General features: G+C 48.4%; 1 protein-coding gene across 6 annotated transcripts in view; it reads right to left on the reverse strand.

Moving 5' to 3' along the window:
• The window catches only part of SHPRH (SNF2 histone linker PHD RING helicase), a 130,446-nt gene that overhangs the window by 62,439 nt on the left and 55,311 nt on the right, over window positions 1-12,696 (reverse strand). For all 6 annotated transcript variants that reach the window (XR_012655560.1, XM_075064025.1, XM_032794597.2 and 3 more), the window contains 2 exons: window positions 12,358-12,614; window positions 8,641-8,762 (listed from right to left, as the gene is read on the reverse strand). Coding sequence is in view for 5 of the 6 variants with exons in the window: in XM_075064025.1 (XP_074920126.1) it covers window positions 8,641-8,762; window positions 12,358-12,614 (379 nt within the window). In the remaining variant the exon portion in view is untranslated. The remainder of the gene's footprint in view (window positions 1-8,640; window positions 8,763-12,357; window positions 12,615-12,696) is intronic.

The following is a 12,696-nucleotide window of genomic DNA, read 5'->3' on the forward strand; positions in this document are numbered from 1 at the left end:
ATTTTGATGGAGCTGAGCAAAAGTCCTTCCTGTTTTAGTTTCAGGAGGTATTCTAGAATGTTAGGGAGGGTCAGGTTATTGAGTGCTAAGTGATTACGTGAGCACCAGCGGGCGAAACGTTTCCACTTCTGCAGGTAGGTTTTATGAGTGGAGTCTTTCCTACTGTGCAGGAGGACATATTGGACTTGCTCGGAACAGGCTAGTTCATGGGTTTCGAACCATGAAGGAACCAGGCTGTGAGGTGGAGCTTTTGGAGCTGGGGTGAAGAACCTGTCCGTTGTCCTGGGAAACGTGGTCTGGTTCGTTGGGGAGAGCCCGTGCGTGACGGGAGGATATGCAGAGTAGGTAGAGATACCACATCTGTCTTGGCCAAGCCGGGGCAATAAGGATGACCCAGGCCTTGCCATCTGCAATCTTCCAAAGAACCCCGTGTAACAGAGGGATTGGAGGAAGGCGTACAGGAGGGAGTTGTTCCATGGGATGAGGAATGCATCTCCTAGGGATGCAGTCCCGAGTCCCGCTCTGGAGCAAAACGGAACATTTTCGATTCTGGGTTGTAGCAAAGAACTCTATTGACGAGGTGCCCCAGAGGGAGAAGAGCTGCTGGAGTACTGCGGGGTGCAGTTCCCATTCGCATTCTGTCAGGAAGTGCCTGCTGAGTGCGTCTGCAGTAGTGTTGTGGCAGCCTGGTAGGTAGGAAGCGATGATTTGTATTCAATGCTGTATGCACCAATTCCATAGATGAATTGCTTCCATGCAAAGGGAATGTGATCGGGTTCCCTCTTGCCTGTTTATGTAGTACATGCATTTTATGTTGTCTTTTAAGGCCCAAAGAGATTTGTTCTTTTATGAGGGGAAGAAAGAGAAGGCATGCTGGCCTCACTGCTCTGAGCTCTAAGAGATTTATGTGTAGGTGCGTCTCTGATGCGGACCACCGGCCTTGTGCCCTGTGCCGCCCTAGGTGTGCTCCCTAACCGATTAGGGAAGCGTCCGTGGTGAGCATGAGCGTTGGGGAACATTGCTGGAAGGAAACCCTTATGCAGAGGTTTTCTGGACTTGTTTACCAATGCTAGGAAGCTATAACATTGGGAGGAGTTAGCAGCATCCCTACGGTGTATCTGTTGGGTTTGAAATTGGAAATGAGCCAGCTCTGGAGACATCCCATGTGTAGCCTGGCGTGGTGAACCACGAAGGTGGTGGCTGCCATGTGACCAAAGAGCTGTAGGCAAAGTCTTGCCAGTGTCCTGGGACGAATAGAGAGCATGCGTTTGAGCTGCGTGATAGTGAGGAATTGTGATATGGGAGCGAGGCCCTGCTCTGGATTGAGTCAAGATGAGCTCCAATGAACTCGATCTGCTGTTTAGGTGTCAGAGTGGATTTCTGGATGTTTATTTGGAGGCCTAGGCTATGAAAGATGGAGATGGCGAAATGGGTAGCTTGAAGTGTCTCGTCATAGGAGCTGCCCTTGATAAGGCAATCATCCAGATACGGGAACAGCGTGAACCCGTGTTTGCGGAGGTGAGACATGACCACGGCTAGAGTCTTGGAAAAAAACTTTCGGTGCTGTGGCGGGTCCGAAAGGAAGAAACTCTGTATTGAAAATGGTCGTGACCGACTGTGAATCTTAGGAAGCGTCTGTGAGCTGGATGAATTGATATATGAAAATAAACATGCTATAGGTCAAGGGCTTTGAACCAGTCCCCTTGATCCAGAGCAGGTATTACTGTGCCCAGTGTGACTATCTTGAATCTTTGTATCCTCATGAATTTGTTCAGTCGGCGTAGATCTAGTATAGACCTCCATCCTCCGGTCTTTTTCTGAGTTAGAAAGTAATGGGAGTAGAAACCTGTCCCTTGATTTTGCGTCGGCACAGGTTCCACTGCACCTAGTTGTAGAAGATGCACCACTTCTGTGCGAAGTAAGTGGTCATGAGAAAGGTCCCTGAAGAGGGACAGGGAAGGGTAGGAGGAAGTTTGTCCTTATCAAAAGGGAGATCCTCCACTTTGGTCTGCAGTTCTTTGGGGATGCCAGATGCAGAGAGCCATGAGGATCTGCGCATAACCACAGCAATTGCAGTTGTACAGGTTGCTGTGTCTGCCGTGTCTAGAGATGCCTGTAGGACTGTTCTGGAAATCAAATCAATCCTGACTGAGGGTCAGCTGAAGTCTGCTCTCATATCCTCTGGAATGTAGGAGGCAAATTCAAAAGTTTAGTGTAATTATCAAAGTCGTAACTGGCAAGGGGAGCAGAATAGTTTGCAATTCTGATTTGTAGTGTGGAGGACATATAAACCTTGCGGCCCAAGACGTCAAGGCGTCTAAGGTTCTTGTCTTGCAGGGTGGGTCGATATTGTGACTGTTTTGTACTCTGTGCAACTGCATCCATGACAAGGGAGTTCGGTGGTGGATGAAAAAAATAGGAAGTCAGCGTCCTTAGCAGGGACATAGTATTTACGTTCGGCCTTTTTGCAAGTTGGTACTAAAGACGCTGGGGTTTGCCAGAGTGTGTCAGCCGGCTCCAGGAGTGCTACGTTTATAGGAAGCGCGATTTTTGAGGGTGCAGACGGTTGAAGGATTCTGAGGAGTCTGTGTTGCATCTCCTGAACCTCTTGAAAGGGGATATCTTGACTGAGTGCCACTCTCCTGAAAAGTTCTTGAAATTGTTTACAGTCGTCCCCGGCCCATGGAGGTGGAGGGAAGAGGGCTCCTTCCAGTGCTAATGGAGAGTTAAGGATATGGCGCAACTTGCATACTCAGGAGGGGGCTCAGGCAGCTTAGAAGTGGACGGAGCAGGAGACTGATGCACACAAGGAGGATGACTAGTAGGAGGATGTTGCCAAGGGTACCACTGAGGCCAAGGCATAGAGTAGGAGAACCCAGGTGTCGCCCATAGGGGGGCAAACTAGGGAAACTGAGGCTGGTGGCCCTGAGCCGTGACCTGAGGTGGCAGAGGTGCCTGTGGAGGCGAACCAGAAGGGGAGAATTCCACTTGTTGCTGTAAATCAAGTTCACCGTCAGTGAAAACCAGTTCAGGTGGAGAGAGCGGCGGTTCAAAAAATGAGCCCTGTGTACCTAGGAGTGGAGAGTGAGGCTCAGGTGGCACTGAAAGATCACAGTGAGTGAGAAACTGTTGCTCCTGCTCCCTGGGCTGAGCTGAGCCTGCTCTCTGCTCTAGCTCATTAGCAGGAGAAAGTGCAAGTGACAGTAGTGCTGCAGACTGCTTGGAGGTGCCCTGCAGGGGGTCTGCTACTGGTGCCCGGGTGGAAGATAGCCTCGGTGCCAACGTTCTTCTCCCTGAAGGGGAGAATTGGGCTGCCAGCACCATGGCCGTTTGCGGAGCCCAGGAGGCGCGCGCTGCTGGCTCCGCGGCCGCAAGGGAGGCACTTCACAGGGACGTGAGTGTCCCCGAAGCACTTCACACAGTATGAGTGCCCACCTGTCCGTGGCATGGATTCCTGGCAGGAAATACACCTTTTGAATCCTGAAGCTCCTGGCATTATGAATGAGAGATGGCCAAGGAGAGTGTCTCAATGGGAGACAAGCCCGAGGGATTTTTTTTTTTTTTTAACTAACTAGCTAGCTATGTAACTACACTAAAGGAAGGGAAACAACTGGGATGTAACTAATAATTATTTCTATGTTCTTTGTTACTGTTTCCTATAGAGACCAGGGAAGAGAAGGCAGCACTGCCCCAAGTCCCGTCTTTGGCCGAGGACAGTTGAGAAGGAACTGAGGTGGGTGTGGAGTGCACGCACTCAGGAAGGTTCCAACAAGACGGGAGATACCAACTGAGTGCATGCGTCCCAACCAGGCACTGCTACCAAAAATCTCCGATCAACGGCGCCGGAACGCACCGTCACCTAGAGTGGAGCACCCACAGGGACAGCACTCGAAGAAGAACACCTAGCACTTCCGATTCTTGCGAGAGGTGAAAAGGTCTATGTGGGAAAACCCCCACTTCTGGAAAACAGAATGGATAACGTCCAGTCGAATCGACCACTCGTGAGCCAGGAAGGACCTGCTGAGGTAATCTGCCAAGGTCTTTTGGACTCTCGGGAGAAACGACACCACCAGGTCAACCAAGTGGGCTATGCAGAATTCCCACAGGCGAATGGTGTCCTGACAGAGGCGGGATGATCGCGCTTCTCCTTACTTGTTGATGTAAAACATGACCGCTTTGTTGTCAGTGAAGACTGCAGCACAGTGGCCCTGAAGGTGTTTGCGGAACACCTGACACGCCAGGTGTACTGCTCTCAGTTACCGTATGGTGATGTGGAGCGTTCTCTCTTGTATGAACCAAAGGCCCTGTGTGCGGAAGTATGCAAGGTGAGTGCCCCAGCCCAGAGATGATGCGACCGTGGTTAGGACTAGGGAGGGCTGTGGGGCATGGAATGGCATCCCCCCGCATATGAAGTTGGGGTTCAGCCACCAAGCCGGGGAGGTTAAGACTTCTGTCAGTACTAGGGGGCAGGGATAGCTCAGTGGTTTGAGCATTGGCCTGCTAAACCCAGGGTTGTGAGTTCAATCCTTGAGGGGACCACTTAGGGATCTGGGGCAAAATCAGTACTTGGTCCTGCTAGTGAAGGCAGGGGGCTGGACTCGATGACCTTTCAAGCTCCTTTCCAGTTCTAGGAGATATAATAAATATTAATGGAGATATCTTATTTATTACTGTGAGCACCGTGTCTAAATTGTCTTGGCCTTGATGTTAGACTGAGGCGTAGTCTAGCATGTCTGGTCACAAAGGTGCAAGACGCCATGTGTTCCAGTAGACGGAGGCATGTGCATGCTGTTGAGGTCGGGAAGCTTTGGAGACCATAGATAATGTTCGCCATGGACTGGAAGCGGGCAAGCGGTAGGCACGCCTGAGCAACATTTGAATCCAGGACTGCTCCAATGAAGTCTATTCTCTGGGTCGGCTGCAAAATGAACTTTGACATTGAGCAGCAGGCACAGCTATCTGAACAAGCTCACGGTGAACTAAACATGAGATTGCACCTGGAGCTCGGAGCGACCCCAAATGAGCCAGTCGTCAAGGTACGGAAACACTTGGATCTGATGTTGATGAAGTGAGGCAGCTACGACAGCCATACACTTTGTAAATACCCTTGGTGCCGTGGATAGGCCGAAGGGGAGGATGGTAAACTGGAAGTGTCGTTGACTGACCACAAAGCGAAGGAAGCGCCTGTGTGGTGGGTAGATGGCTATGTGGAAGTACATGTCCCTTGTGTCAAGGGCAGCGTACCAATCTCCAGGATCCAGGGAAGGGATAATGGACCCCAAGGAAACCATGCAGAATTTCAACTTTACCGCGCAGATTCAGAATTGGCCACAGTCCCCTCTTTGCTTTGGGGATTAGGAAATAGCGAGAGTAAAACCCCCTGCCCCTCAGTTCCCTTGGAACCTTCTCTATAACTCCGATAGCCAGAAGCATCTGCACCTCCTGTAAAAGGCGATGCATGTAAGAGGGCTCCCTGAAGGGGGACGGGGAGGGAGGGTGGGAAGTGGGGGACAAAACACATTGAAGTCGGTATCCACTTTCCACCGTGTGTAGGACCCAGCAGTCTGACGTTATGCGGGACCACACAGGGAGGAAATAGGAAAGGCGGTTTGTGAAAGGTGGGAAAGGATCCTGAAAGGAGAATGGTGCTCCACCCTTGGGCGCACCTTCAAAAGTTTTGCTTGGGCCCCGCCGATGGTTTGGGGGGGAGGCGGCCCTGGTTCTGGCCCATCTGAGGACTAGATTGTCTCCTCCTACCACTGTGGCCGCGTCTTCTAGAGAAGTCCTGTCTCGGCTGAGGGTTAGGGTAGGTGCGCTGTGGTTGGGGTCGGAAGGGCCTACGTTGCATCACTGGGGTATGCATGCTCAATGAGTACATGATGGCCTGGTTATCCTTCAGACTCTGGAGTCACTTTTGTCTGAAAATAGCCCCTGGTCATCAAAGGGCAGGTCTTGAATTGTTTGCTGCAGCTTCGGTGGAAGACCGGACACCTGCAGCCACGAGATGCGGTGCATAGCTACGTCCGAGGCTAGAGTCCTAGCCGCCGAGTCTGTTGCATCCATCGAAGCCTGCAAGGATGTCCTGACTACTTTCTTGCCCTCCTCCCATCAAGTTCCAGGTATTATAATTATACCGGCTCAAGAGGGCCTACTGGTTAGCCACCCTAAGTTGTAGGCAGCCAGTCAAACAGATCTTGTGCCCAAATAAATCCAGGTGTCTAAAGTCCTTGGATTTAGGAGCAGGAGCCTGTTGACCGTGTCTTTCCCTTTCATTAACTGACTGCACAACGAGGGAGCACAGCTGAGGGTGAATGTACAAGTACTCAGTCTTTGGAAGGGACAAAGTACTTCCTCTCCACCCCCTTGGCAGTAGGAGAAAGAGACACCGGAGACTGTTAGATTGTATTGGCATTAGCCTGGAGGGTCCGAATAAACGGCAAGGATATACACGTGGGGGCATCGGCAGATAAAATGTCCACCACCCAATCCTCGACCTCCACCACATCCTCCACCTGGAGGTTCATGTTATGTTCCACCCTACGAAGCAAGTCTTGGTGCGCACAGAAGTCTATAGGTGGTGGGCCAGAGGAGGGCCTGCCTACCACCATCTCGTCAGGCGAGGACGAGGAGGATACGCCCAGGACTAATAGGTCCTGGGGCAAGTCTTGCTGGAGGGAGTCTGGCTGCCCTAGGTCCTCCATGCTAGGGGCATGGGCCTGAGTTGAAGGTAGGGCTGTTGCCTCCAAGCCCCCGGAGTGGGTACGGGGGGCGCGACTGACAGTGGCCTCCGGGACCCGAGGTTCTGAGTGAGCAGAACGAGAAGCTCCCAATGTGACACCTTGGGCCTGATGGTATGCCCAAGGGGTCCAAAAGCACTATTGTGGGAGTCCCTGAGCAGGATCCTGTCCTTCGTTTTGCCATTGGCTAGCTCTGTCCGCCTCTTGCTCATGGACGCAGTAGCCACTCTCCACTTGGGATGACCTCGAGTTGGGGCGAGAAGACCAAGGCGGAGCCTATCGCTCATGTTGGATTGCACTGTCCTGTGTTGTTGGCTTGTGCCGTGGAGATGGAGATCGGCGCCACAGTTTCAAGTGGTACCGCTACCTGAACCGGGAGCAACAGTAGTATTGGTGCTGAGAGGCAGATCTGGACCTCGAAGATCTACGGGAGGAGTGGCACTGGGAACGACTCTGAGGAGATTGGTGCCAGGATCGGTGCCAGGAGCTGGACTGGTACTGACCGTACCAGGAAGGAGATCTTGAGGCAGAGCGGCGCCGCAAGTACGACTGGTGCCGAGATCGTGATCAGTGCCAGGACTGCGAGCGGTGCCATGGAGGAGATCAGCGCCCGGATCAGGACCGTGACCTGGTCTGGGACTAAGATCGGTGCCGATCCTTCTCGCTCTGTGATGGAGGGCGCATCATGGAGGTCTTCCCTATCGATGGAACAGCCCGCACCGGCTGTACCGAAGTTTGTGATGGTCCCAACTCGGTGAATGCAATCAGGGTCGTGAGCAGTGGAGAAAGTCTCAGGGGTGGAAGGCAGGCTGAGATCGACCACGGTGCGCACCAGGGAGCTTATGTGCACCGGACTCAACGGCGCTTGCAGCCCCGGAATCGACAGTGCCGGAGTTGGAGCCTTCACGGGGTGGTCCGGCATGGGATGCTGCTCCAAGGGGGGCATAGGCAGTGCCGGCAACTGTACAGGAGCAGCAGGTTGCTTGTGCTGCTTCTTGGCTCCCGGAGACAGCCAGCAATGCCGCGCTAGTAATGGTACCAGAGACGTCCAGTGCTGGGAGTCTTTGCTGGTGCTGGGTTGATCCGGTGCCGGAGGCGCACTTCAGACCAACGGCGCCAGGTCTCAGCGCAGGGCAGAGGGCATAGGGCTAAGTGCTGCTTCTACGAGGAGCTGCTTCAAATGAAAGTCTCGCTCCTTTTTTGTCCGAGGCTTGAATGCCTTACAAATGTGGCACTTATTTGATTGATGGGATTCCCCCAGGCACTTCAGACAGGAGTTGTGGGGGGTCTCTCGTAGGCATTGGCTTGAGGCAGGTGGGCAAGGTTTGAAACCTGGAGACCTAGGCATGGGCCCAGTACTGATAAAAAGGGAAGGGGAGAAGCCCCTTACCTCCAGTTACTATATACACCAACTACAAAAACTACTACTAACTACAACTAGAAACTACTAACAACTACACTACAATAACTATCTACAGAGCAAAGAGCTAGGGAAGTGGAGATCAGCTATGCCGCACTTCACAGTTCCAATGACCATCACAGGAGATAAGAAGGAACTGAGGGGGCACTGGGTCAGCATGGGCACATATCCGGCACCATAAGGGTGCCACTCTAGGGGGCACCTCAGCCAACCCACCGAGTGTTGCTAGGATATAAATCTTCCGATGCTCGTGCATGCAGCGCACACACACCTAATTGGAATGGATATGAGCAAGCACTCGAAGAAGAATCTTTGGATATTCCAAGTGTTGATTGTATCTATCACAGTAGCCACTGTCATAGCCCTAACAAAAGTGAGAAAATAATGGCCCTAATTCACCTCATCTGCACCAGTTTTACATAGTGCAACTAAATGGACTTGCACTTGAATTACACCAGTGTGATAACAGAATCAAGCTTTTACCTTTAATGATATGGATACCAGCTAAACCATTGAGAGCACACACAAGCTGCCGATGAGCTTCCTCACATTCAGTTCGACATTTCTTCTGCAGTGAAGTTAGAAGCTCCTCCATGGTCATGGTGCTGAAATAAAGATCTAATGGATCAAATTTGAAAGAAACACAGACGCTACACTTGTATGAAAGGTCATATTATGCATGGCAGATATATCATGAAAACATATGTTTGCCACATGATAAATATTCTCAAGGACAATATACTGACATGATTTAGTTTTAGCAGTCATTCTTTCAGCTGCAGCGTCTGCACACATCTAGTGCCCCATCACTAATCTAACCAAGGGTATATGTCAAGAGAATAGAAATGAACGCCCCCACACTGTGGAGACTTGGGAAAAGTAGACCTGTAAGAACTCCATTATCAGGAATTTCTCTCATTGCTTCATTCAGAAGTCTCTACACTTCAACAACACAGCGCCATTCCTCCAGACACAAGGACGTATATGCCATTCTTGTAGAGAAGGAGCTATACAATCTTTTTTTTAAAAGCACCTTCCCTCAGGAACCAATTCATTACTTCAGCAACATGACAGCTCCACTAGACTCTCAGGGGCCTGAGAGTGTGTACTGTGGTAAAGAGATGTTTCCACATTGTAATAGGTCTTCCTCCTTTTACTTTAATTATTATTTGTATTGCTGATACACATAAGGGCCAACTGAAAAAAAGATCCCATTGTGTTAGGGGTTGTACAAATGAAGAATAAGCAACAGTTCATGAGCAAAACTAAACAGACAAAACAAAGTACAGGGGAAAGGAGATATAACAATACAAGTGAGTGAACAGAGTGATGGTTGGCAAATGTCACATTAGTTACACTGTTTTCCTTCCTTTAACTTTTATTAATTATCTGAGTGGGGTTTAGTTAGCAGGAGATTAGCTAAATAGAAAGAAAAAGGGAAGGAGAGCGGTGAAAGGGAAAGAGCAGGGGAGAAGAAAGAGAGAGGGAAGAATGAAGTGAGCACGGAGGGCCGCTGGAGTCAGGCTGAGATGAAGAGTTTTGACTTTGACTGGGCCCCATCTTCCCCTCCCAGCAATACTGCAATACCTACTAAGGCAGGGTAGCCAACAGGGGGACCACAGGCCAAATCCAGACCACCAGATGCTTTTGAACAGACCTGAAATCTTTTTATTTACTTAATATCATCACCATTATTGCGGGGAAGGCGGGGGTAATTTTTTTTTTTTTCTTCTTCTTCTCTGGAGTCTGGACCTTGACTATATCTTGACCAAGAAATTAGGACCCTGACAAAAAGTAATTGACTACCCCGTACCAAGATTTCCCCTTACCTTTGCTCTTGCTATCGAAAATTTCTATGTTTCTGCTGCCATTCCAGTGTGGGAGATGGAGGTGCTATTGATTTAAAACTGCAATTTATACTGAGCTACATTTCTCAGTTGTACTAGAAAATAAGCACAGCACCTGCTGCTCATATTCTGCTTAGCTCTAGGCAGTGCTATTAATCTTTCATAAAGCATGGAGAGTGAAAAAGATTTCAAAAAGCAAAACAAAAATAGCACATAGTTTCATAATTTGTAAGGCCTGGTCTACACTAGAAAATTAGGGTGGTTTAACTATGTTGGTCTGGGTTTGAAAAATCTACACCCCTGAGCTGCATAGTTAAGCCAACCCAAGTCCCCATATAGACAGCGCTAGATCAACATAAGAATTCTGCCCTCAACCCAGCTACTACCTCTCAGGGAGGTAGATTACCTACACCAACGGGTAGCATCTACACTGAAGCGCTACTGCTGTGCTGCTGTAGCATTTTAAGCATAGACAAGCGCTTAATTCATTTATTTTGAACAATCTGAGGCTAATAATCAATTTCAAGAGAAGTTCCTGATTCAGTATACATTCTAGGAAAACCTAAAAGGTATCCTGTATAGGAATGGCTAGACAGCCTTACTCATTGCCTTTACTAGATAATGAGAAAATTAACACACTCATAGAACACACTCCAGGCATCAGTTTCCTTGTTTCAATCCCCAATTCTCCTATTCACCACAATACCTGGCACTGAATTCTTGTTTACTCACATGCAAATAAAGGAAGCCATAAGCAAAATCTTCTGCAAGTTCTGGGAATGGTCCATTGCTACAGAGAGGACTTGTTCACAAGAAAATATACAAACAGTGTCTCCAAACTGCCTTTTCTTACAATGTGTTTACTGGGGGTTCATCTTTTATTGCTAATCCTCCACTGTAATTGCTGTGCTGCTGTCACTCATCAACATTCCACTGAAATCAATGCAGTGCTAGGATATTCCTGGTGCATTCAGCAGCATGTCTTGTATGCTGCCCTTGTACATCATTTGAATGTTTGGCAGTACTCAAACAGTAATATGCTATGGATTGGTGGGAATACTGGTATTTTCCATGTTCCACCTATGTTTCCACAGTTTAAAAACTATTAGGCAGGAAAGTCCTACAACAGATTGTCTGCTGCTGTAGCTACTGCACAGAAGCACAGGCATAATTCAACACTGAAGGTGCCCTGTCAGGAGAGAGAGGAGGGACTAAGGACACAGAGGGATAGACACACAGGGAAGGCGTGAAGAGAGCAGAGAGGAACAAAGGAAAAAGTGGTTGAAAACAGAAGAAATACATTCACATTAATGGACAAACTTGATTCTTTCCTGCCTGTGGCAGCAAGAGCTTTAAAAAAAAAAAAAAAAAAAAACACACAGCTCATGAGTCCCTCAACACATTCCCTAGTCTCCCAAGGGAGGCATGCCCCATAGTTTGAGAAAAAAATAAAAGGCAGCAGCAGGGACTTAAAAAAAAAAAAAAAAAAAAAAAATGCAGAAAAGACAGTGCTCTCAGTCCCTGGCATAGGATTATGCATCTATACCTTGCTCTCTAGCAATCCACTGTTGCTAGCCAAAAGAGCAGCACTCACTTGCTCAAAAGGAGCAGTATTAAACCATTTTTGGCTAAAGACAGGGCTGGTGCAACGATGGCCTTATGGGGTGCGTGTGCGGGGAGGGGAAGATCTTTACAAGTGAGCACACAAAAGTATGCAAACAAATTTTGACAGTCTAGCCCTAAATTAATTTAAAAAACACAAAACTTCTTTGTTAATAACAGTTTATTTAAAACAATGTTTTAAACAAACCTATATTGTGCTGCTTATTCACTTTGTGAATAACTCTTCTTTTAGACAAGGAATCCTGCAGGCTAAATAGGCTCACTTGTTTTTTCCTAGTCAGTTTCATTTTTCAAGTTCTCATGCTCTACTGCAATGTTTATCAGCAAACACAGAAGACAAAAAATAAATTCCACTGAATTCAGGGTCTCAGTTTTGTATCCCATCATAAATATGGTAACTCTACCAGCATAGTGCCCCTCTTCATCATAGTAAAAGGTCAGCCCCGGAAGAGTACCAAGTACAGAACAATCAAAATTGCTATCTCAGGCACCTAGGAATTACTAGGAATAACCAGCTTATTACACCCATCTCAGCTTCTGACATCAGATAAGATCATGCCTGATTCAGCACAGCTGTAAGTGGCTCAACTAGCAGGTATAATTTTTGACTTACTGTAACAACATTGGCCCCTGATGCTGTACCATTAAATTAAATGGGAGCTTTGCCATTGATTTCAATGAGTGTAGGATCAAGCCCTCAGCACTCAATTTAAGCAGTGGTAAAATTCACCTTTTCTGCAACGGCAAGAATTCCCCACGAACAGCTTGTGGATGACAGCAGGCCTGCCTCAGACGCAGCAAAGGGTACAGAATAGTAGTGACTGTCCTCCTGTCCAAGCTGCTAAGTTTAAGAGTCCAATCAGAAATCTTCCTGAGTTTTGCTAGTGCATCTTGGCAGCACACTTCATGCTGACGATGATAAAAGTGTCTCTCCACAGGAGAAAAGTGAAGCCAGTGTACATCTTCTGTCTGAGGAGGAATCTGAATCTGCAAAATAAAATAAAATAAAAAATAAATAAAATGTTTTTGGTGAAAGTGCTATTTACATACAATTTTTTTAAAGTCCATA

This window comes from Chelonoidis abingdonii, chromosome 3 (genome assembly GCF_003597395.2).
Source record: "Chelonoidis abingdonii isolate Lonesome George chromosome 3, CheloAbing_2.0, whole genome shotgun sequence".
Lineage (NCBI taxonomy): Eukaryota > Metazoa > Chordata > Testudines > Testudinidae > Chelonoidis > Chelonoidis abingdonii.